This window comes from Musa acuminata, chromosome BXJ2-6 (genome assembly GCF_036884655.1).
Source record: "Musa acuminata AAA Group cultivar baxijiao chromosome BXJ2-6, Cavendish_Baxijiao_AAA, whole genome shotgun sequence".
Classification (NCBI taxonomy): Eukaryota; Viridiplantae; Streptophyta; class Magnoliopsida; order Zingiberales; family Musaceae; genus Musa; species Musa acuminata.
Window position 1 is genome coordinate 39,478,942 of NC_088343.1, and position 24,371 is coordinate 39,503,312.

General features: G+C 35.6%; 3 protein-coding genes across 5 annotated transcripts; all 3 read right to left on the bottom strand.

The window, feature by feature from the left end:
• Positions 1 to 387: 387 nt before the first annotated feature.
• Positions 388 to 8,360, bottom strand: LOC135615549 (stromal 70 kDa heat shock-related protein, chloroplastic-like). Its single transcript, XM_065114197.1, has 8 exons — positions 7,716 to 8,360; positions 6,648 to 6,900; positions 4,626 to 4,705; positions 3,491 to 3,633; positions 3,276 to 3,374; positions 2,835 to 3,024; positions 1,613 to 2,011; positions 388 to 1,055 (listed from the first exon to the last, which is right to left on the bottom strand). Exons 1-8 carry the CDS (start codon positions 8,262 to 8,264, stop codon positions 657 to 659), a joined length of 2,112 nt encoding a protein of 703 aa, XP_064970269.1. The 5' UTR covers positions 8,265 to 8,360; the 3' UTR covers positions 388 to 656.
• Positions 8,361 to 15,383: 7,023 nt separating this feature from the next.
• LOC103975117 (uncharacterized) lies at positions 15,384 to 16,421 on the bottom strand. The gene has a single exon (XM_009390024.3). It carries the CDS (start codon positions 16,363 to 16,365, stop codon positions 15,463 to 15,465), a length of 903 nt encoding a protein of 300 aa, XP_009388299.2. The 5' UTR covers positions 16,366 to 16,421; the 3' UTR covers positions 15,384 to 15,462.
• Positions 16,422 to 19,189: 2,768 nt separating this feature from the next.
• On the bottom strand, positions 19,190 to 23,539 carry LOC103989314 (protein Iojap-related, mitochondrial). 3 transcript variants are annotated; one of them, XM_065114199.1, is made up of 5 exons: positions 23,202 to 23,539; positions 22,955 to 23,042; positions 22,631 to 22,728; positions 19,411 to 19,490; positions 19,190 to 19,271 (listed from the first exon to the last, which is right to left on the bottom strand). In XM_065114199.1, exons 1-4 carry the CDS (start codon positions 23,502 to 23,504, stop codon positions 19,422 to 19,424), a joined length of 558 nt encoding a protein of 185 aa, XP_064970271.1. In that variant the 5' UTR covers positions 23,505 to 23,539; the 3' UTR covers positions 19,190 to 19,271; positions 19,411 to 19,421. The 3 variants fall into 3 exon arrangements, with proteins under 3 accessions (XP_064970271.1, XP_064970270.1, XP_009406396.2); XM_065114198.1 differs by having other exon boundaries at positions 19,395 to 19,490; XM_009408121.3 differs by having other exon boundaries at positions 19,190 to 19,490; positions 23,202 to 23,538.
• Between the last annotated feature and the right edge of the window lie 832 nt (positions 23,540 to 24,371).

Below are 24,371 nucleotides of genomic sequence, written 5' to 3' on the forward strand. Positions count from 1 at the left end.
CACATATGCAAACAGTGCTCCTTATGGAAACGAGTGGCATCGTAATGAGAGCGAACCTTATCATCCTCGAAAGTAACCATACAACTAGTCGACATCAACGCTAACGAGACCGTCATCTGCCACCAAACATTAAAATTACCTTTTTTTACTTTTTATTTTTTATTTTTATATTTATATCGATAGAATTGATGTCATTATAATAAATGAATCTATATATTCTATCAATAAAATTGACATCATTATACTAAATGAACCTATATATTTTACTTTCGTAATTATAAAAATATCATGACCCAAATGCTAAAGATGATTAACTCCAGAAAACATTATGTAATTAGCTCTCCAACAACAAAAAACCCAATCTTTACTTGAGAATATTATTGAATATGCAGAAAACCAAATATGCCGCGTTATATATTAAAAATATTTTTAAAAAATCCTGAAAGCATGGACTCAAAACCCACCAATTTGGGCGATAAATCTCCAACAAGTGTTCTTACAGGTATTCAAAACCTCCATATTATGTGGGGAAGGCAGAAAATTCGGTAACACCCAAAACAACGTTACCAATATATATACTTCATCCGCTCTGCCAAAATTTGTAATCCCTAGTGACCGAACATCCACACTGCTCCAGCTGATCCATCCATACCACCTCACTTGCTATCAGTGAAATCAGCATCGATTACATCACCATTGTCGGGCCCCTTGGTAGATGGTCCAGCAGATCCAGCATCGGCTCCAGGAGCAGAACCCGGGCCAGCTGCACCAGGCTGGTTATAAAGCGATTGCCCGAGCTGCATCACCTCCTGGTTCAGGGCTGCCATTGTGTCCTTCATGCTTTGGGTTGATCCACCAGCAACAGCATCCTTGAGGTCCTTCAGCTTTGCTTCCACCTTTTCCTTGACTTCGGCAGGTACCTTGTCTCCGAGCTCCTTCAGTTGCTTTTCGGTCTGATAAATCACAGACTCAGACTGGTTCTTTGTATCAATGTCGTCCCTCTTCTCCTTGTCCTCTTTGGCAAATTTCTCAGCTTCCTTCACCATCCTGTCCACCTGGATATTTCCATGTAGCAAAAATTGGTAAAGTTGAGTCCCAACATGTGGATTTGCACCCAACTTCCAAAATTCAATACAAATAATTGTGGTCTAAAGTGGATAAACCTAATTATGACAAGTGCTAAAAAAACACAACCATGACAGCTTTGATCTTTTCCAACAATTTGTGCTTTTGCATAGTACTTGGATAGTATTTCATGGTAAATTTCAAGCAGAAGATAATCAACTGAAAGCACAATATGAAAAGCAACATTTCAAGATAAACCCTCTTGAGAGCTATGCTAATGAAAAAAAAAATTACATGTTCATTACAAGTCATAAGGAGGGCCAAAACGTTTAAAATATTAAATCAACTGGATATTTGGGTGACTACTATATTGAAAATGTTGACAATATATGGGTCCATCAAAAACTACATGCTCTGGTGCCATATGATAATTTTTTGAAAAGTGGAACCGCAAACAACTTTTAATCATTCTAATTATGAAACAAAGCATCCCTATGTAGTAGGTGATATACAAAAAACTGGATAATATGATGGTAGGTGATCTCACCTCATCACTGGGCAAAGTGCTGGCCCCAGTAATTGTTATGTCTTGTTTCTTCCCAGTGCCCTTGTCCACAGCAGTAACAGAAAGAATTCCATTGGCATCGATATCAAACTTGACTTCAATCTGTGGGACCCCACGTGGGGCTGGAGGAATTCCATCAAGACGGAAACTGCCAAGTGATTTGTTGTCTCTCACAAACTCTCTTTCACCTTGAAGAACATTTATCTCGACGCTTGTCTGGCCATCTGCTGCTGTAGAGAAGACTTCTGATTTAGATGTTGGCAATGTTGTGTTCCTTGGGATGATCTTTGTCATCACACCACCCAAAGTTTCCAAACCAAGGGATAGTGGTGTCACATCGAGAAGCACAATATCACTGACATCGCCAGCCAGCACTCCTGCCTGCAAACGTAAGCGCAGAAGTAAATGAACTACCCCATATAAAAGATAAAGAATAAGGAGGGTAGCTAGATCATTCTGAAAACATTAAAATCTGATCTCAAATGACCTAATTCTAAATTAGTTTGCAGATTACACAAAACAGAACTTCCTTTGAGGTTGCAAATCCTGAATATCTACCTGTAAAATCAATTACAGAAACACTAATGATTGATCGCAGAATAAACATTGGCACCATCATTACAGAAAAGTTAATCCAGAACTTGTTTGCACAAGGTTCTGTATCAGTTGACATGATAATCAGCAGCAGTGCATAGAGGTCAAGGCATAAAGGTCTTCCATCATAGAATTAAACAACTGATGTAGTTTTTCAATGCCAAAACTCAGCAATTTATGCATATAAACATGACCACAAAGTTACAGGTGCATGTAACTTGAAATGCAGATATCACCAAATTCATACATGACAAGTGATGAAACAGATGTCCTACAATTCCATTTTATAATGCTGGTGGTTTACAGATACATTCCATATATGTTATTATCAATTATAAAAAAAAGTGATTATTTTACTTGTATCATCAAAATTTTAAAGCACATAGTACACATCAGCTATTTATATAATATAAATAAAAAAACAAATTGATGTTCCATTGTTGCAAGGATGTTTATTCTTGCCCATACATTTATAAGCTTCTAGTGTAACATGGCTCATATTTGTCACTTAGATAGCTCAATACTACTAAAAGTTGAAATTTAGGCCTTATAGCATAAATTTTGGGAAAAAAATTGCATGAGTTGATGAACATCATTTTAAAAAACGAACCTGTACAGCAGCACCAAGAGCAACAACCTCATCAGGGTTGACAGTAACATTGGGGTCCTTCCCAGTCATCTTCTTCACGAGTTCCTGAACTGCTGGGATACGAGTTGATCCACCAACAAGGATTATCTCATCTATGTCCTTAAATGAAAGCTTTGCATCTTTCAGCGCATTTTCTACAGGAGTTCTAAGCCTGATATCACCAACAGGCATACAAAAGATAAGGATCCAACTCAGAATAAAAATGAAGCATGCATATACACTATAACCAAAAAAATTAGACATCAAATCATTTCCAAATTACAGAATTAACCAGAAATATCAGTAATCATAAAGTAGAATGATTTTCACATTTTCGACCAAGAGGCTTAAATCCACCATTTTCTAAATTATTATGTTCTGCATCCCAATTCAATAACCTCACATAATGGAATTTGGATATACCTGTCAAGAAGGTCTGAACACAATTCCTCAAATTTGGCCCTTGTAAGTGTTGTCTCTATGTGCTTGGGGCCATCAGCAGTAGCAGTGATAAAAGGTAAACTGCCAAAGATCAGGTACAGAGTCCAGATTAGAAAGGTCTAAAGATAATAAGAAAACAAAATTTAGAAAGATCATGATGATAAAACAAACAAATCATAGACAAAACAGAATCTAACCTCATGTTTGTTTGAGTCAAGGAAGACAATTCCATCTTAGCTTTTTCTGCTGTTTCAGTCAGTCTCTGAAGGGCTTGTTTGTCTTTCAAAAGATCAATCCCCTCATCTCTCTTAAAGTCAGCAGCAAGCCAGTCGACAATTCTCTGAGCAAGAATTAACTTTTATCACTCAACAGCAAAGAATATTCATGTACTTATTTACCATCAACAAATGAATGCATTAACAGTATGCACAATTTATGCAGCAATATAAGAACTTCAGTAAGCATATTTTAGCAAGAATGAATATGATTAATGAGTTCATCAGTAAAATTTTGCAAGCATTTGGTTGCTTAGGTGGAAGTACAAAAGATTCAATAATGACCTGAACAAACCTGTCTAGAATGTGCTGATAGAGAGATGCAACACCGACACATTATGTATAGAAGTTAGCAAGATACAGTTTAAAAAATGTTGGTTCAGTGAAAGAAGATCAAGAACAGTCATGCAAGTATTCTAGACATTAAAGAGCAATTGGTGACTGATACTTGTATGAACAAGAAAAAAGATGATAAATTATTGGGCACAAGTAAAATTCCTGAATTCATCAGAAAAGAAAATCTGTCGATACAAATATAAGTAGGTACTAAAAACAACCTACAGAAGAAGTACCAGAATGTAGAAACCAACAACAAGACTAATAGCATCAAACTTTCTTTCAGTGTAATCAGCTACTGGAATGCTATCCTTCCACAAAGTATCAAACAGCAGTCTTTGCAATTATCTTATCTAGAAATGATGATATGCTACTTCATGGGCTCATATGACAAAATAACCATCCCCCATCTCGGTTTATTGTGTGGTTCTTAGTGGATACCTGACAAACAAAGACAACCAAACTACTATGTGAAACTTTTAGAACTTGGCATTACTCCATGTGAAACATTAGTAACTTGGCGTTACTCAACCCAATGGCTGATTCTGTTTGATCAACTTAAGGCTTGGTAGCTGCAAATATAGGTGCTTTAGTAGAAGAATTAATTGCATAATGGGGCACCAAATATGCGCTCTAGGCAATATAGACCAAGCAAAAGGAAACACCAACAAAAATAAAAATATTGAAACAATAAAAGTTTGGCATATCAAATATAATTAACCTTGTCAAAGTCATCACCACCAAGGTGTGTGTCTCCTGATGTTGAGAGTACCTCAAACACACCATCTCCAACCTCAAGAACTGTAGAATGTTTTCATAAAGGCAGTTAGAATAAGATGGAAAAGAACTACATCTGAATAAAAAACAAAACGGCATTTAACCATGAAGTTAAAGTTGGAAAATCACATTTTGTGCTGCAGAAGCAACTGATGTATATAGAGTTTTCAAAGTGATAGTTATGTTGTCATGATTATTCAAAAACAAGGTGTCCATGGATGGTGGTGTCCATGGATGGTACAAGAAATGCTCAATCTAGCTTCCTCTTAACTCCAACAGCCTTAGCAGTTCTCACAGAATGCAAAACCACCCATGGTTTGATCTGACCATCCAATACGTACACCACTATATCCAGACTGAGGATTAAACTTTTCAATGGCTCCATAATTGCATGTGGTTCCACCTGAACCATCCAATACGGACACCACTATACATACACCATATCACATCGAAAGTAGTTGTACTTTAGAAGAATCAGTTCTGTATCACAAATATCTTTGTAATCTTTTTTCCCTCCACAGAAGTCCTCACCTATTCCAATATATTCACAAGATTATTTGTACAACAACCACATGATTTTGCTCAAATCACATGAATCTCACTCTTGTAACTCACTCAGTCTCTGAGGGTTCCATATGGACTTTTTAAATTTAATTGAACCTGTTACATACTCATCCACCAACCCCAACTTAATCAAATAAACAAGCATAACAATATATTTGATCAAGTTGTTTTCCTTTTTCTTCTTAGTTTCATCACTAAAACCAACCACTTTATCATAAAATCGCCTCAAATGCGATTGCTCTTATAAAACTTTCATGAAAAATCCCAGCAGGAGAAATTCGACAACAGTGCAACACAAACACGTAAGCTTGTACATATAAGTACCATCATAGGGAAATGCATATACATCAATAAATATATATAAATTGCATCTATGAAATTACATTCAGGAAGACCTTGACCAAACTTTGTCAAAGCTACAACTCCATGTTCAATCCAAAATTTCAAATATTTACACTTAATTCCATCCTCGTCTTTTCATTTATCTTATGCATTCGATTATTGATCAAAACAGCTATATACCATGAGATTTGTCTAAAATAAAACTCTTTTGCAACAAGATAAGCCATATGAATGGCAACACATGTTGTAATTTTTTTTGTAAATTATTTAGAAATTATTTTATTGGACAATTTCCACAAAATGGTCTACAATGAAGCTCTTCTATAATAACATAAATAAAATGAATGTTACTATATTGTCTATTTCAAACTTTTTGTAAAGTAGAAACTGAAACTACATCCTAGTTATACAAACTATTGAGACATGGAATTAGGTGCAATCCCAACAATCATGGACAACTCATATCTTTTGTTACTTACGCTTTAACAGGCCTAGTATATTATAACACCTTTGATATTAAAGCATAACAGTCTAAATAAAAAAGTAATAAGGAATAGCAGTGTAACTCAAAAGGTCAAAGCGAATTTATACAAATCTGATCTTACATTTAAACAAATTACAATCCTACGGCCAATATAAAAACATAAAGTAGTAATAAGGCCAACAAACAAATTACAAGCTAATTACAATCCTGCTTAGTATATAAAAACATAAAGTAGTACGAACAAAATGAGGCCAACAACAAGCAATGGACGAGATGCTACGGCCACACATACTAATGTCAAATTATCAACATCCTGCTATCTGCTTCTTCTTACCATAAGAAGCAGCCTAATGTAACAGATAAATCACCATTAATTCCTAAAAGTGATGGTTTTACAATTATCTTGAACTTTGAAATTCTCTCTCTAACTGCCTAAAGTACATTAAAAACGCACATTTGTAAGCTATCCACAGGTCAATATATAAGTGCAAGATTGAAAAAGAAGTATCAACTGATATCTGAAAATGATACTAGATACACAAGACAAACATAATAAAACTGGATGAGCTCCTATACCTGAAACATCAAAGGTGCCACCTCCCAAATCAAATACAAGAATGGTTTCATTGTTCTTCTTTTCAAAACCGTATGCCAATGATGCAGCTGTCGGCTCATTAATGATCCGAAGGACTTCTAAACCAGCAATACGACCAGCATCCTTTGTAGCTGTCCTTTGGGAGTCATTAAAATATGCAGGAACAGTAACTACTGCTTTTGTAACCTTGTCATTCAAAAACTTGGATGCATCATCCACAAGCTTTCTTAAGACCTGAAAAGACAAAGATATATTCAAAAATATGGTCAACATAGAAAATGCACCACATTAAAAGCATAAAAAGCCAGATGAACAATAACACATGAGAAGCTACAAAAGCACTAAAATTAACATCAGATACCTGCAACCATTGTAAGATTCATTCACAAGTTACCAAAATTTGACAACCTACAAGCTTTAAAAGGGAACCAACATTTCAAACTGCAACAATTTAACAATAATTTGTAATGCCAACAAATGGTAAACCATCTAAAATTGTGATTGGGATTTGAATAGCCACTGTAAAGTGTACTTTACATATGCCTACGGCAAGCAAGATCATTTTGTGTATTCCACAAATAAAAGAAACAGAAATAGAAAAAAAGGATGACAATGACAAGAAACCATACCAAAATATCCAGAGTTTACTGAACTTAAACTCTAATTGATCAGGTTATTACACATTATCCAACCTTCTGCAAGAGGAACTAAAAGAGAAAGAATAAAACAAAGCCAAAATAATTATCCCAGAAAGCTTTGTTGTTGAGACTTATGGCCCATGTAGCTGACCCCAAATGGTTGGGGCTTACAACTTTGTTGTTGTTGTTGTATTATCCCTGAAAGCTGCAAGTTTCCAGAGTAAATAACACATATCTTAGATTGAGGCATTAACATATGGCCTCTCCATATATCTGTAAATGCGAACAAGCAGGAAACTGGTCAAATTTGTCATGAAAACATGGTTCATGCATAGTGGCAAAGCGTGAACTAAATGGTAACCAAGAGTAAAATAAAGGTTAACATTCAATGTAGGATCCAAATAAAGCGACCTGAGCTGAGATCTCTTCAGCAGCAAACTGCTTCCCAATGGCAGGGCAATCGAGCTTGACATTCCCATTCTCATCCCTCAGCACCCGATACGATACTTGCTTCGATTCCTCATCGACCTCCGACATTTTTCGTCCGATGAACCGCTTGACTGAGAAGAAGGTGTTCTCGGGATTCACCACCGCCTGGCGCTTGGCGATCTGCCCGACCAACCGGTCGCCGTTCTTCGTGTAAGCCACCACCGACGGGGTCGTCCGCTGTCCCTCGGCGTTGGTCACGATGGTCGGCTTCCCACCTTCCATGGCAGCAACCGCAGAGTTGGTGGTCCCGAGATCGATCCCCACCACCTTCTCGCACACCACCCGGAGAGGCCCGTAGCCGGACCCATGGCCCCGCCTCCTCGCGCTAAGACGGGTCCGGCCAAAGCCGCTCGGCCGACGGAGGCCAAAGAACAGGGAGTTGGAGGCGGCGACGCGGGAAGACGGCAATTTGGAGGAGGGGAAGGCGGCGGCAGAGCCGAGGACGTGAATCTGCGCCGAAGAGGTCGCCATCGGTGGAAGAATAAGCCCTGGATCGAGGAGACAACTGTAGTACGCGAGAGGGAGGTAACCCTAATCCGAAGGCGAAGGAGTGGAGCGAGGTCGAAGGAGATAAGGGTTAAGGAGAAAGGGTTTTATTGGGGCACAAGGACACATGGAAGATTCTGGAAGGAACTCGGAGACGGGGACGGACAGCAACACGTGAACACAAGCGCCTCGAATGGACGGCAGATGGAGAAATAAGGTGAGAATCAAACGGTTGATAGGAATCCACGTCGCGCAGAAATGAGCACCGTGTGAAGGGTGCAACGGAACGACGTCCTCACGTGTTTTGGGTGGGTTTGTTGGAAGTAAGAGAACACGGGCGCGGTTTCTGTGTGGTGTTTTACGTGCAGCTGATCAACCAATTTACGTGTAGCTGATCAACCAATTGGTAAAATTACTTTTCGGTAAATTTCTAAAAAAAAATCTGAACTTTGATTTTTTTTTCAGAACATTTTTACTTTAAAAAATACCTAAAAATACCTCTATTTTTTAAAAATATAATACTAATCTTGAAAAATTATTTTATTCACATAGGATTAAATCAAATAAAAAAATTAATTTTAACTTGAATGGGTATTTTTATTTGTATATCACTATTTTATATTTATCAATCGATGTGACTTGTTTTGTATGACCTTTCGTCTTCGTTCACTATTTATTCTATCATTATTAACGTAACGTATTTCGCGATCTTCAAATATCATCGACTTCATACGGTATTATGTTTAGGGTCGAGTTCTATCATCTATACTCATTCGAGTTTTGTCATTAACAACACAAACTTCTTTGAACTTTTATTTTATCACTATTGTAAGAAGGGTCAAGTATTTTCTGCTTCTAGGGTTATAAAGTTTCGAGAATTTTGTAAGGTATACTTTTATTTTTGTAAAAATATTTGCCAGGAAATACAAACTTTATGCAGCTAGATTCATTGATGTTAATAATTCTAAACAGTGTTATAAAAACTTATTGTTTTACTATCAATATTTTGAGCATTCTTTATAAAAATAAAATTTTTATCCAGAATAATTTTTGTCTTATTTATTTTATTTTTAAAAAAAATATAATTCATCCATGTAATGTTTTTTCATATTTGAGTTTGTAAAGATGACCACCACATATGTAGAAAATTTGATCCAAAGAAATTTTTTTCTAAAAAATGGTATATCACATAGATACATTGATCTCCAATTTTTTAGAAAAAAATTGCACATGACACTTATGAATATATGTCATCGGTTGTTATTTTAGAGAATTTTTTTCATATTTTTATTTATTTTTTAGCATCTTGTGTCAATTTTTATTTTCTCCTTTTTAAAGTTAGATGATTTTTATTAAATAATTAACTCTAGTCCCTTTTTGCCTTAAAAAAAAATAATTATGTCATCAAACGCTTATTATACACATAGAATGTTCAAATCCAACTGCAAGAATAATGATTTACGTATATGTATATTTTTATTTATATAAATTATTATTTATTTTTTATTTAATTGTCACTGATAATTCTTAAATTTTATTTAATTGTCATGGATCATATCATTCTAATGATAAAGAGGTGTCGAAATGTCATTGGATAGTTTCATAATTAAATTTTGTGAATCATTTTCATCACTTTCTTATGACACCTATTAGGTGTAATCGAGGAAACTTGATTTTATTATGCTTGGATTTCCTAAATATCTTTGATATTTTTATATCTCACAAATTAATATCGATAATAATAGAATCATAGTATGAAAATAATAAGTTTGTAGTGAATGGAGCAAAACTATTTATGAGTCTAAAATCTATTGAAATCTTCTAATTATGTCACAAACACATGGTAAAAATATGGCCTTCTAAAAATACTTTCTTATATTCAGTGCACTATTTTTGGCCAAAATCTAAAAACTCTGCATTGTATAACAACACTTGTCAAAATGTTCTAAAATTTTGTGAGTACCTTTGCATCAGACCCATATGGACATATTTCAGTGTTTTTTTATTCTGATTTTAGGAAATTTTTGTGATAGTTTTTTATTATTTATTTTTTTAATGTATCAATTTCTTTTTTATTTTTTTTATAAAAACAATTGAGCTTTAATTAGGTCACAAGTACCTTGTAAAATTCTGACCCACTAAATTTTTTCTTATGTGGAATGTACTATTTTTGTTCAAAATAAAAAAAGTACATCACATGGTAATACTTGTCATAATGCTATGAAATTTTAAGGATACATTCACATACAATCCACATGGATATATTCCAATATTTTTGTTTTGTTTTTTTGAATTATTCAGTTCCTGTATAGTGTGTCTTTTTTTTCATAATTTTTTAAAATTTTCATAAAAAATATTCACCCAGTAATATTTTTTAACATTTGAGCTTCAAATTAGGCCACAAACAATTATTAAAAAATTGGCCCTAAAAATATTTTCTTATATGCAATGCACTATTTTTGGTCAAAATCCAAAAATAACATATCGAATAAAAGAATTTGTCAAAATATTTTAAAATTTTGAGAATACCTTTTCATTATATCCAAATGGACATATTTCAGTATTTTTCTATTTTAAATTTTTGATATTTTTTTCTAATTTATTTGTTTCTTGCATAGTTTGCCATTTTTCCAAACTTTTTAAAAAATTTTAAAAATATTTATGCACCCATATAGTGTTTTTTGATATTTAAGCTTCTAATTAGTTCACAAACACTTAGTAAAACTTTACCTTTCAAAAATTATTTTCTTATATGCGATACACTATTTTTTGATAAAATTTAAAAATAGTACAACAGATAGCAGCACTTGTCAAAATGTCATAAAAGTTTATGAATACCTTTATATTAAGACCCCATGGATATATTCTAGTATTTTTCTATTTTATAATTTTTATGATATTTTAAAATTGTTTAGTTCCTATAAAGTATGCCATTTTATTCTTTTTTACTCTCTTTTTTGTTTCACAAAAATATTATGCACTCATACAATGTTTTTTTTAACAATTGAGCTTCTAATTAGGTAACAAATACCTCGTAAAAAATTGCTCCTTAAAAATATTTTCTTATATACACTATTTTTAGCTAAAATTCAAAAATAGTGCTTCAAATAGCATAACTTATCAAAGTATTTTAAAATTTTTGGGATATCTTTGCATTGGAACCACATGAACATATTCTAGTATTTTTTTAATTTAAAGATTTTTTAATATTTTTTGATTTATTCAGTTCTTGCATAATGTTTCACAAAAAAAATACATGCACTCATGTAACATTTTTTGATATTTGAGCTTCTAATTATGTCATAAACATCTAGTAAAAATTTGGGCCTCAAAAAATATTTCTTTACATACGATGTATTATTTTTTATCAATATCAAAAAATAATACATTGCATAGTAGGATTTGTCAAAATGTCATAAAATTTTATAAATACATTTGCATTGGATCTACATGCACATATTCTAGGTTTTTTATTTTATAAAATTTGATCATTGTTTTACTCAATTATTCACCTCCTACATAGTGTGTAATTTTTTATTTTTCCAAACTTTTTATTAAAAAAAATCATGTATTCATGTAATTGTTGAATCTTAAATTTTGATGATGAAGTCGATTGTAAGTTGTTTGATCTAATTTATATGTTGAGAAAAGTGTACAAGATTAACTACGATGATAATAAAACATAAAGCAAGTGTTATGTCGGAGTCAAGATCGAGATCTCATTGGGAGTTTGAGAGTTTTTTATTTTTATATTTTTAGAAAAATCATGTACCCATGTAATGTTTTATGGACATTTGAGCTTCTGATTTTGTCACAAATACCTGGCAAAAATTTAGCCCTAAAAAAAATCTTCTTATATGTGATGCATTGTTTTGATCAAATTCAAAAAAACTCATCGCATAGTAAGACTTACCAAAATATTTTGAATTATTCACCTCCTGCATAGTATGCTATTTTTTAATTTCTGAATTTGTTGGACATAAGATAGTGTTTTTATGAAATTTTTTAGGATACATTTGAATTGCTTTTCAACTTGTAAAAGAGAGAATCTACTGAAACTTACAATTTCAATATAACTTGCTTCAACTTGGAACATATTAAAACTTATTCAATTATAAATTTATAAGTTCCTAAAAATAGACAATCGAAACTTCTATCTAAATATCATTGTCCTCGATCTCATGATAAAAGTGAGAATTTACATGATCAACAATTACGTCTAATTTATCTTACCATTATATGTTGATTCAATTCTTACTTTTTTTTTTTTCTTCTATCAATCTGCACTATGCTTCTCGGATGTAATATGATATAATCAAATTATCATCGTATCCAATAGTATTTACTTCTCGTAAATTAAATTTTATCATTATATGTTTTCTTCTAGGTATCAACTATATAAAATTCTTCATAAAATGAATAAGGATAAGCACCCTATATCCAATAATAGTCATTACAAGAGAAAATTTCTAAAATATCATAACATCAATACAAACAAGTTCTCTTCTCCAAATCTATTATAATATGAGTATAAAGAAACATATGTTTGTAAATTTAATATGAGTATAAAGAAAGATATTGTGGTATCGACTCTTGTCTTTCACTTTAGCAAGTTGATCCTCGATAATACTTGTTGTAATTAATTTTAAATTAATAATTATTTCATGACGAATATAGAATCATTCAATAACCTTCCTCCTACTCATTTCATTTATAAAGATAATAGATAAGCTACGAACATCGTTAAGTAATGAATTCATATTTTCCTATGCATTTAGGGTAAGCATTGTGTAACAATGGTTAGAAAAGAAATTACAAAAGTTCATTTCTCCTTCTTAATTTCATATATCTAAACGAAACTTTCTCTGTTATTTTTTCTCAATTCTCGCGTGTGTTCATTAACTTATATATTGTACGGGATCTAGTAATAATCCAAAATGACTTTGTAGCCCCTCTATCTCATACATGGCTCACAAAATTTTTAGATAGATGAACCATATAATAACTGTGATATGCTTTTTGGAAGATCTCTTTCATAGTCAATTGATGCAAGAACCACTCTTACGATTCCTACACTCAATCTCCATCACAGTAAATACAATTGAAAATAATCTATTACAACCATCAATAGTTGTAACCATCATGAAAGCACTAATAGGTGTGGAACATTGATAATAAAAACAAATCACATATATAATCTGAACCTTCTAAGACAAGCTTTGAAACCTAAAAAAAAATTTTAAGAATTTTTTTTTGATGAAATTGTTATTTATACATGAGTCACATAGTTACGTGATTTTAACTCTCTTAAAAATAAAACTATATTAATATATGATTTATCAAAATCATCATGAAATTCATTAAGAATAATTTCATGTGCAACATAAGCATTCTTTTATGAAACAACAACTCAATATGTTTTTTTGAATATCAATAATAATGTGATCTTTGATTTAATAAGTGATAAAAAGAATTGCATTCCTCATGATCCCTAATTAATCTTACAAAAATACAATTATGATCTTTATAAAATTTGGTATTTCGAAAACTATCAGTTTTATCATGAGCTATTATCATCCATTAACAATAAAAAAAATTATATTTTATTTTTATCTTATAATTTATAGTTGCAATATGTTTCAGCTTAAAATTTTTTCGAATGATATAGTATTTTAAATAATATTTTATTTTTTATGAAAAGGTAACTAATGAAAGTAAAATTTGGGTCTATCTGAGGATGTCTTATCAAAGTCACTTAAGTTAGATGGTACCTTCAAAAATATATTAGGTAATTTTTGAAACTCTCACTCTTTGATGAAACGGATTGTTCGATATACTATCTATAAAAATGTATAACTTATAATCATGATTTTTCTTTAATTTAAATTCTCTATAAATCTATCTCATCATACAAGAACCAAGAAAAAGGATTTACCATGTTTTAGCTCAAGACTCAATATCATGTTTGTCAAGATCTACAAATCTTTTGAACTACAAGTGTTTAATTGAAAGACACAAATCTTTTGAACTATAAGTGTTTAATTGAAAGATATTACCGAGGAACTATTGAACTTCTTTTTGACTCTTTCATCTCTCAATCTAAGATGTCTTTTCAAACTATTATATCTTAAGAATTGGATAATCAAGATGAATTCTAAGATCGACGTTCCTCAGAGTCAACTCTTCGAAGGTGATTCCTAGTGTAAAAAACAAAAGATATGTATCAACATTCTTCATGCAAAAAAAAAAAAAAAACAATCATTTTAATATATTCAGTCATAAAAAAATATAAATAATAAAAATATATTGAATAACTGAATGTAGAAAGGTCGAGAAAGATTCTTTATCATTGATGTGAGAGAATATACAAAGAAAGGTATTTAGGTTTATAATTTATGAACAGTTTATATATCTTATCTTCATCATTATTTTTGTCAATAAAATTCTTGAAATCTATTTCAATGAGCCTTAATTTTTTCTCTTTTCATTTGGTGTTTTTTTACCTCTTCCGAGTTGGATGATCCAAACCATTCAAGAAGTTGAGTCACATCAAATGGGCCATACAATTTTTGACTACTTGCTTATCTTGGATTATAAAGGAAAGACTCCTCATGCTTTTTGGTTCATACAAACACCATCTAATCATGTTTCGTTGGAGAAATTTCCTTATCATCAATGTTGCATTGCTAAAGAAGTTGATGCAAGATATTGGTTGAAGGTTGACATCTTATTGGTAGTTGGATGTCCCATGTCATTTTCTCTTCTTGACAACCTTTAGGTTATTGATTTGATGTTTGTTGTCAGACATAAGATAAGATGTTCATTCAAGCAATTGTACCCATTTGGTATGTTTCAAGCTTTGTCATTTACTCCCATCAAATGGCCAATATCATGCATGGATTTATTTCTTTTAGTTTTCATGGTAATTATGTTTGAATTCTTAGAACCAATGTCAGAAAAAAAATCTCTAATTTGATTTTTCTTTTCTTCTTCTTCATAGACAAATAAATAATATTTATGTTATATTAGTTTTTTTATTTATATTTGGCGAAGCAGAAAACACTGCGGAAGAGGGGATTTGTTGCAGGAATCAAAAACATGCACTGCGCTCGACGACAAGCATTCCATATGTTAGCGAAAATATGTACATACAGACACCTGCCTCGCTTCCCTGCTACGAGTACTACACGCTCAGACTCAGGGCCGCCTTGACGTCGAGCCTCCACGCGCAACCGCCGCCGTCTAGCCTCCACACGTCGCACGGCGCCGCCAGAGACGGTGGCCCCTTCGGCCGCTCCGCGTGCCTTACGCGCACCCTGCACGTGAACGCGCGGCACGTCCTCGCCGCCGGGACCAGCCCCCGCGCGACCAGCTTAACCCTCACCTCCTCCTCTTCTTCTTCCTTCACTCCGCCGGCCGCGGAGGAGGAACCGCTACCCTCGCCCAGCACCATCCTTCGGTACGCCTCGTTGGTCCAGGTCACCCCGCCCCACTCGTCCGACACGAACCCGGGGCACTCGTCCGCCGCCAGCGCCGCCCTGGCCACCTTGTCGTTCCTCCATGAGACCTCCCCCTCCCTCCACGTGTCGGTCACGCACTCCACCGTCACCCAGGACACCACCGCCCGGACCGGCCGCGGCGCCACCACCACGTCCGCCGCTTCTCCCTCCCCCAGCCCCATCCACGCCGGCGCCACCGCAGCAGGAGTAGGGCACCATTTTGGCGGCGCTCCGGCCGGATCGCCCTTCCTCTCCGGCGTCTCCGGCATCAGCGGCAGAGTCACGATGGTCGACGAGGAGAACGACTTCCCTTCATCCACGATCGGCGGCGGCAGCGGCGTCGCCTCCACCTTCCTCGGCTTCCTCCCTCTGGCAGCGGCGGCGGAGATGGCGGGTCCCTTCCGCTTCGGCCTCCTCGCCCCGGCGGACGCCTCCTTGGGGGCGGCGGCGACGACGGTCGGAGAGCCAACGACGGGCTTGGGGGCGATGGGCCGGAACTTGAGCATGATCCGGTCCACCTTCCAAGCGACGTTGGCGTCTCCGCCTCCGCCATACATCGCAATACAGCAACCGCCTCTCCTCTCCATCCCCTTCCTCCGCCTATTTCTTTATTATTATTTTCTGACCACTTCCATTAGCGATCGACTTGCAAAGGAGGGGCTTAAATAGCGGGAGACCGGACGACACGTGTCTCTCGCCGCGCTCCCATTGGATCAGAGCGACAGGTGGCAGCAGAAGAGGGAAAGTGCACGTGAAGGGCGGACGATGGTAGGGACAGCGGACGCGGGCGTACGGAGCCAATGAGGGAGCGCGGAGTGTCCCTCGCGGCGAGGCTACACGTGGGAATCGGAAGAGGTGGGAAAGCCAAGGGCGGAGTCGTGGGTATCGAGGGGGAAGGGGACACGTGGAGGAACGAGACTGGGATAGGGACCAACCTGGGCAGCGAGTGGTGGGGGAGCGGGCGCGTCCCGTCGTTGCTATTATGGGCACCTACGATTGGGTTAAAAGAAGAAGCGAAATGGAAACAAAAGCGAAGGGAGGGAACAGGGACGGGAGGGACACGTGGAGGTGCCGAGCCGACGTGGGCGCCACAGATGGGAATCTATGACGTCACCGCACTATTCGAAACAGGGGACCGTTTCGCAGGTACCCGTTCTACCGTGATACCCACGTCGCGGCATGGGAGATGCCAGCGCGAATCAAGAAGGGGAAGGGGGCGTTGCGCGAAGCTCAAAGCGAGATGGAGGGACGTGGTGCGAAGGAGCCGGAAAGGCCATCGATCGGCCGCCGCGTGGTCCGACAGGCCTAAGAGAGTGACGTGGACGGCCGGACTTCGTCCGTGCGACACAGCTGTCTTGGTTTAGAAGGTAGAATCTTCCGGAGAAGATAAAGGAGACGGGATGGTGAGCGTGACAAGCAAATGAAAGCCATCGGTTCGTCGTTTGTACGAAGTGGATGGGCGGCAGCGACAGGGCAACCAATGGCGAGGTGGAGGAGGAGATGGGGATGATGGGTTCGAATGATGAGGTGCGGTGGACTGTCGGTCCATTTAAAACTAGGAAAGACCATAATCCAAGGTGGTGATGTGGGTTTGGTGGTGGGGCCCCGACAAGGTTATGGATCTTGTGGCCACAGTGAGGTTGATTTTGCATTTTATATATATATATATATATATATACCTTTCTATTCTCTCAAATTAGGAAGTATATGTAAAATTATAAATGTCTCGGAAACTAATGGTTTCATTTTTATTTCTCGATTATTAAGTCCAACATTTGTAGTCATAGCGAGAGATAAGAGAAGGTATATAACTTTTGAACACAATCTATCAGCTCTAATATTATTTTAATTTTATATTATCATCCATCCATTTTTATATTTTTAACACTGTTTCACGAATGGCTGAGGAAGATCCAAACCTAATATGCGAGAATTAATTGATAGTTTTTAATAAATATGATATGAAAAATGTTTGATCTTAGGATCTTCGATTTTGATATGATCTATCTATTTACATTCTTAACAAAATCAATTCTAACTGACATTAGCATTTTAAAAATATATTTTACATATATTTTGAAGTAAAAATATATTTTAGATTCAAACCAAGAGTTTATGTCGAGTTGTTTTGGACGAATGTTGGGGGTATATGTTGAGAGTTGTAATCTTTGGTGGTACTCAGATATTATTTTATAATCCATATTACAGGAATTACACTATTTATAGAATTTGACAGTATAATTATGTGAAAACACTTAGAATAAATATATTGTCATAAGAAAACAGGTAACATTTAGTAATTAGGAATAGGGACGAAAGATTCATTTAAGACTTGCTATCATAAAATTCTAAAAGTAACCAAAGCATCACAATATGGTAAAATGACAAGCACGGAAAACAAAGAAATCCTACATGATATATCCGAGAGGAAAATATTATACACATTACGATGAAATCCTGCATCTTATATTATATATAATCAAAAGGGTACAACCATATATAATACGTTATTACATAAAAGCTCAATCAGGACAAAACATTGAGAGTAGCCAGTATAATATGGGCACGTGGTTGATAGCTCGGTTGCTGCACTTCATTTTTCATGTACAGTACTCATCAACCAAAAAGAACCCAATCAGAGAAACCAGATGACAGTGACATGACCACGCTGCCATCTTTTTGACTCGTCTCTCGGCAACAACCTTATCCATGTCTTCCATCTGCCATAGGCTAACTCATTCTGTGAGGGTAAAGGGTGGGCTTTGTGTGCCAACCCAGACTAAGCGAATTATCTTAGCAGCGCTATGAGATCGGGACCAAATCCGTACTCCTAAAGCTCAAAATGACACATTTACCCTTATTGTGATTCTAAAATTCTTTACTTATTCTCTTCTAATCATGATTAATGTTCATAATTTAAAATTAAAATCACCAAATACATTATAGACACGTGCAATAATATCGTTTCATCGTGGGTGAGTACAGAAGACAGTGATAGGTTTGCTATTCATGGGTCTAACAGTTCGCTGTAGCACGAGTACAGACGAATGGAGTCGAGGGAGGACTTGTGGTCGCGGTCCAACCTCCATAATTCGCATTAAAGGCAATTGCGCCGTGGTCCGGACGCAACTTTGTTTTGGCATGGGACAGAGGGAGGGACGTACTTGTTCCCCATTCAACGCCACGATGTTAGCCGTCGACCATGTCAGTGCCGTGCCAGATAAAGATGACATAGTACGCTGCCAACCAATCCTAAACGGACAAATTGGGTCGCCAGTGCAGTTCGTATAGCGGCCGGCCGATATTTGACCACGTATTGTGACCACCTCAGATATCACCATGCTTATTAGATTACCCACCCCCTAACATGTCATGCAACATCCCCGACTTAAATAACAATAAGACGTAAAATGAAACACTCGAGCATAACGTACCCATATTTGACCAATTAAACAGGGCTTTTGTACATCAACTGGATGCTGCTTGCAGAACTCTGCATTGAAGTTTGACACACACACTTGTCTCAGCTTAAAAGAACGTATGTAAATATGTAGTCTACAGAAAACATGTCCTTACTTCTACTAATCATACAGATCAGATCATATCTGATTATTACCAAACGAAAATCATACATATCTGATCACTAAATGCTCTTCATTGGTTTCTTGGATTTGTTTCTAGGACGCGTCTTCACCAGGGATTTCTCCAAATCCTGTTGAGAGAAACAAAAGTTAGAGTTGGAAGGATTAAATAAGGTTATGTTTTCTGAAGTTCCTATAGGCATATGGTTATATTAGCACAGACTAAATAAAGACATTTAGAGAATGAAGACTTGGTTTTCCTCGTGGATAACAAAACACAAATAGGTAAATTAAGTACTTGAGTGTACTGAAGCAATCAAAATCCATTAGCATATGATAAGCTGATCACCATAGTTTTATGCTTTATCAAAGTCATTCTTTTTTTTTCTGTGGCCATTAAAATTCATTAGCATATGATCAAAATTGATCATTTACGTCTATTTTCATTTAAGTTAAAATTGAGTAAGAATTCTCTAATGTTTTCCTTCACGTTTCAAGAATATTATAGGTGCTGTAAGCAGCCTTATGTCTTCAAAAATGTACAGCTGATAAAAAAACATAGGTGTGATATGGACAGCTAAACTGGATGCTGCAGTAACAGGCTACAAGATGACCATGCCCAAGCTTGCGCAGGGCAGAGTTTCCATTAGCCAGGCTCAGTGTGACCCAATTTACTTATCCTGATGTGGCTGCTAAAGCTCTTCTTTCTTCGAACCCAGCACCATAGCAGCTAGATGTGACTGATCACTTCAGAGATGGATGATGTGATCCACTGTTGTTGCAACTTTTTGTTTACTTTTTCTCTCTTGCTTTTGATTTAATCACCTTATGTTGACTATTGCCCATTCGAGATCATAGAATGTCATTCTCAATAGGAGAAATTCTGATGAAAGTATCTTCCAAATAGAATATATTTTATGCTAAAAAAAATTTATACCCAGTACATACATACAACCATCTTATTGCGATCTGGTGAAAATATCTTGCACATTTTTAAATATTTAGATGAAAGAGTAAAATTCCCTCTTTGAACGATTATTAACAGTACGTACCCCAATCTCTCCCAATTTCACCACATAAGTTCCCTAAACCTGTAAGGTGGACATAAATACCAGATAATCTCCATTTTTTAACTCACATTCTTTTCTCAGTGTTGACAATCTAATACATAATCAAATATGTAAATTTCTTTTTGCTAGAGAAAATGACTTGCTTATGAGCAGAGGGATCAGACAAATATTGTCAATTTATCAATTAGACAATTCCCAACTTGGTTGTTCGCCACTCTATCAACTACACCTCAGTGACTCAGTCAACTATCTTGCGTTGACACTGAGGATGAATCCACAACTAAATATAATGATTTGCTACTGAGATATATGTAGAAGCCTCGTTGAAACTCAACCAAGCAGTTGCACCACTCTCCTACCTTGACAACCAGTACCACTCCTTTAGTCCATTAAGTTTTCTAATGTTAATATTTAGTTAATCTACAATGTCTCAAACAAGCCAAGAACATACAGCCGATCTTGACTCAAAGTAAACATTTTATTTGTTTATATTTTTATTTTTAAAATTTTGTATTTGCTTCTGCCAGCCTAATTTAATCATGCAATAAGTGTTTGGATAAATGATTACAAAGATTAGATTATAAAACAATTGAACCAGAAAAAAAGGTAGCTCATAGCCTAATTTAATCACTGACTTGCCGAACTCACCTTTTAAAGGTTAAGGCTTGACCCAACCTAGTTGATCATTATAGTAGATGCTGAACCTGGCATGACCCATTACAATAGCAGACCATTTCAAGTCTAGGTCAGCATAAATCGGATCCAACATGCTTAGTGAACACAAGAACAACAAGCCTTATAAAATTTGGTCCAAATGCAAGGAAAGGCTTAAGTAGATTTCATCTGAATGCACTAGCAGCCTGCCGCGTAAATGGGTGAATAAAATTACTTTTTAGAGTCAGGAAGTCAAATATATCAGTGGTTATCACTTATACTTAAACTGGCCTTGCTTTGTTTAGTCTAGCTTAAGATGAGTTAGGTAGGGTGGAACTTCGGATTGGTTCAAGAATATACCACAATCTAATAATATAAAATTAAGGCCAGGGTTTTCCATTTCTTAAGCACTTTTGCAGGCACTTAGATGACAATTATTATTTGTTCTATCTGTCAATTTTTTTATTCTGAACTATATTTGAGTTCCAACATAACTTCAATAGATAATTACTATAGAAAATAAAAGGGTCTATACATCCCAATTTAAGTACCATCAGGAATCATCTGAAGCATTTTAGAGTAGCAAGAGCTAAAATTATAGTCTCATGTGTCATCCAACATAAATATTGTATAGCTTCCTACTGGATTTGGCTCTCTTCCATTGTCCAGTTTCTCCTTCCTGATTTCCACTATTTTCTCTCACTCTAATACCCAAATCATCAGAATCCCAGTCTCACTGGTACACTTGCTGTCTGCTAATCAGAAAATTCCAATTGCAATTTGATCGATTGGATTTGAACTTTTGATCTATATACAGCATGCTATTTTTCTATAGAGCAACAGATGAAGACCTACTATTAGCAAACTAGATCAATCCCAAAACTGATCGAATCAAGGTGGAACTTGCAGTACAATCACTAGATCACACTACTACAAAAAACCTGCCTGACACCTTAATCCTCATAGGAAAATCCTTGAATCTAAGGTATGCTGCAGCTGCCCTAGCATGCACTTGGTATGATTTGTATCAAATTTTGCTAAAAGATTAAGATGTACCTAACAGCCTATCTCTATACATTTTATCCTTCGTTCTATAAAATGGGACCAGAATTGTTGAATTGGAGTGGTATACACAGGTAGGACCAGAATCTTGTTCCACAATGGTAACAAAAAGCCCAAACAAACAATTCCATGAAGTGGTTAACACCAGCATTTATAAATCTAGTCTGTTTCTCTTCAACCTGTGTTTCCATGAATATTAAGATCTCCGTTTCCAACTAGTTAATACAATGACATGAAATAAGTTTTCAGTCACTAGGATTTACAAGATCTTGATAAACAAACTCCTATTCAAAATTTATAACTATATCAGCAATTAAGCACTTTGTCAGTTTACATAGTGCAACATGATAGAGATCGGCAAGCAGACTTATACTGTAAATTCAATGACATAATTTAAAATCAAAACACAGGCAGCCAAGTTTTGAAAGAAAAAATGAGAAACCAGATAAAAAAGCATTGTTACGAAAAGAGAGCAAAAGACTCACCAGGTTAGGTCCCTTTGGGGTCATCTCTGTTGTCCAGAGACTTTCGAGATTATAATATGCTCTAGCCTTCTCCTCAAGTGCATGAACTATAACATTACCTGGATGTTAGGAGGTTCGTGAAGAAGTTAGCAAGTTAAAACAGATGGCCGTATTAGAGATTTAGAACTATTTTTAGTGCTTATAAACCTAAAAGAAAAAACTGGAAATCAAGCCAGAGAAGTGAAATGATATGTTTAACCCGATAAACTTCACATAAATAACAGAAAGCATGAAAGGATTAATCAAATAAGTGAAATGAAAAACTTCTTTACAAGGAAAAATCACCAGAATCAATCACAATCCACTTTCCTCCTTCGTGGCCTTCGACACTCGGAAGCACTAATCGTTCAGCGCCTTTTTGCTTTTGTTTTACCTGGGGAATATTATGGCAAAGAAAACAAATTAATTTCAACAATAAATACGACCGACAAACGCTATGGAACGCATCATTCAGTCTCATTCTTCGATCTGATTTCATCAGAAAATGATCAACCCGTCCTCAAAAAAATACTCAAAAAGTCAACAAACCTACCTTGTGAATTAGGGCTTGGGCAATGTTGCGGACGTGCCAGGAGGATCGGCCGGTGGCGACGACCATGTAATCCGTCCAATCGCACTGGTCCCGCACCGATATCACCCTCACATCGTCCGCCTTCACGTCGCCGAGGATCTTCTCGACCTCCTTCAGCTCCAAGGACCCCGGATTTGGGGTGCCGGGCGCCGGCGAGGAGGAGACGGACCGGAGGAACCCTAGATGCCGCCATGGGCCATGATTGAGGAGAGGGCGAGAGGACGCGAGCGATGCGACCACTCGCGATTTCGAGGCCGCCAACATTGTGGTAGGTTTCCCGTAACAGAAAGTCGTGGCCGTCTTAGAAAGTTCTCGATAAAACAAAATAAAATATAATTGCAGGTAATTTTCATATTTATCGTCTTAAAGGTAAGTATATTATGCATATGTATCTGCTTATTGATATATATATATATATATATATATATATATATATATATATATATATATATATATACTTAAGTATATATATATATATAATGAAAAATATCAAACGGACTAAAGTATCCTTTGCGCATGATGCGCTGATGTAAGATCGAAAAGTATCCGAAGTATGTGATACTAGCAATGTATTTAGTTATGTGCATGACCGATAACATATTTTTTTTTATGCATGACGAACCCCAAAAAAAAAATCTGAAATAAGAAAGTAAGAATGATCTAAAATAAGAAAGTAATCTAATATCATTTGATCATTCCTTAGTGTAAATAACAATGATCTAGAATAAGAAATAGACATTATGCATTCTCAAGCCTTTTTGCAAGAATAGTCTGAATCGAGGTATGAAAATATTTTATTTATGAGAGAAATTATTGTTGTCTAACATCGTGACTCTTATATAACATAATTTTTTTTATATTTTGAACACGATAATACTTAAAATAGGTTAATCATGAACTTGTCTTATATAACTTTTAATCTTCTAAATACGACAATACTTCAAAAATAGATTAAGCTAGATCAATTATAAGAATCGTGAAATATATTATTTTTGAAAGATAGATAATTAAAAAAATATATTCATATTTACTATATATATATATATTTATATTCTCTCTCCAAGTTTGAAATTGTTCATATAACTTTTCATATAACATATTTGTATATACGTATGCCTAAAAAATTATAAT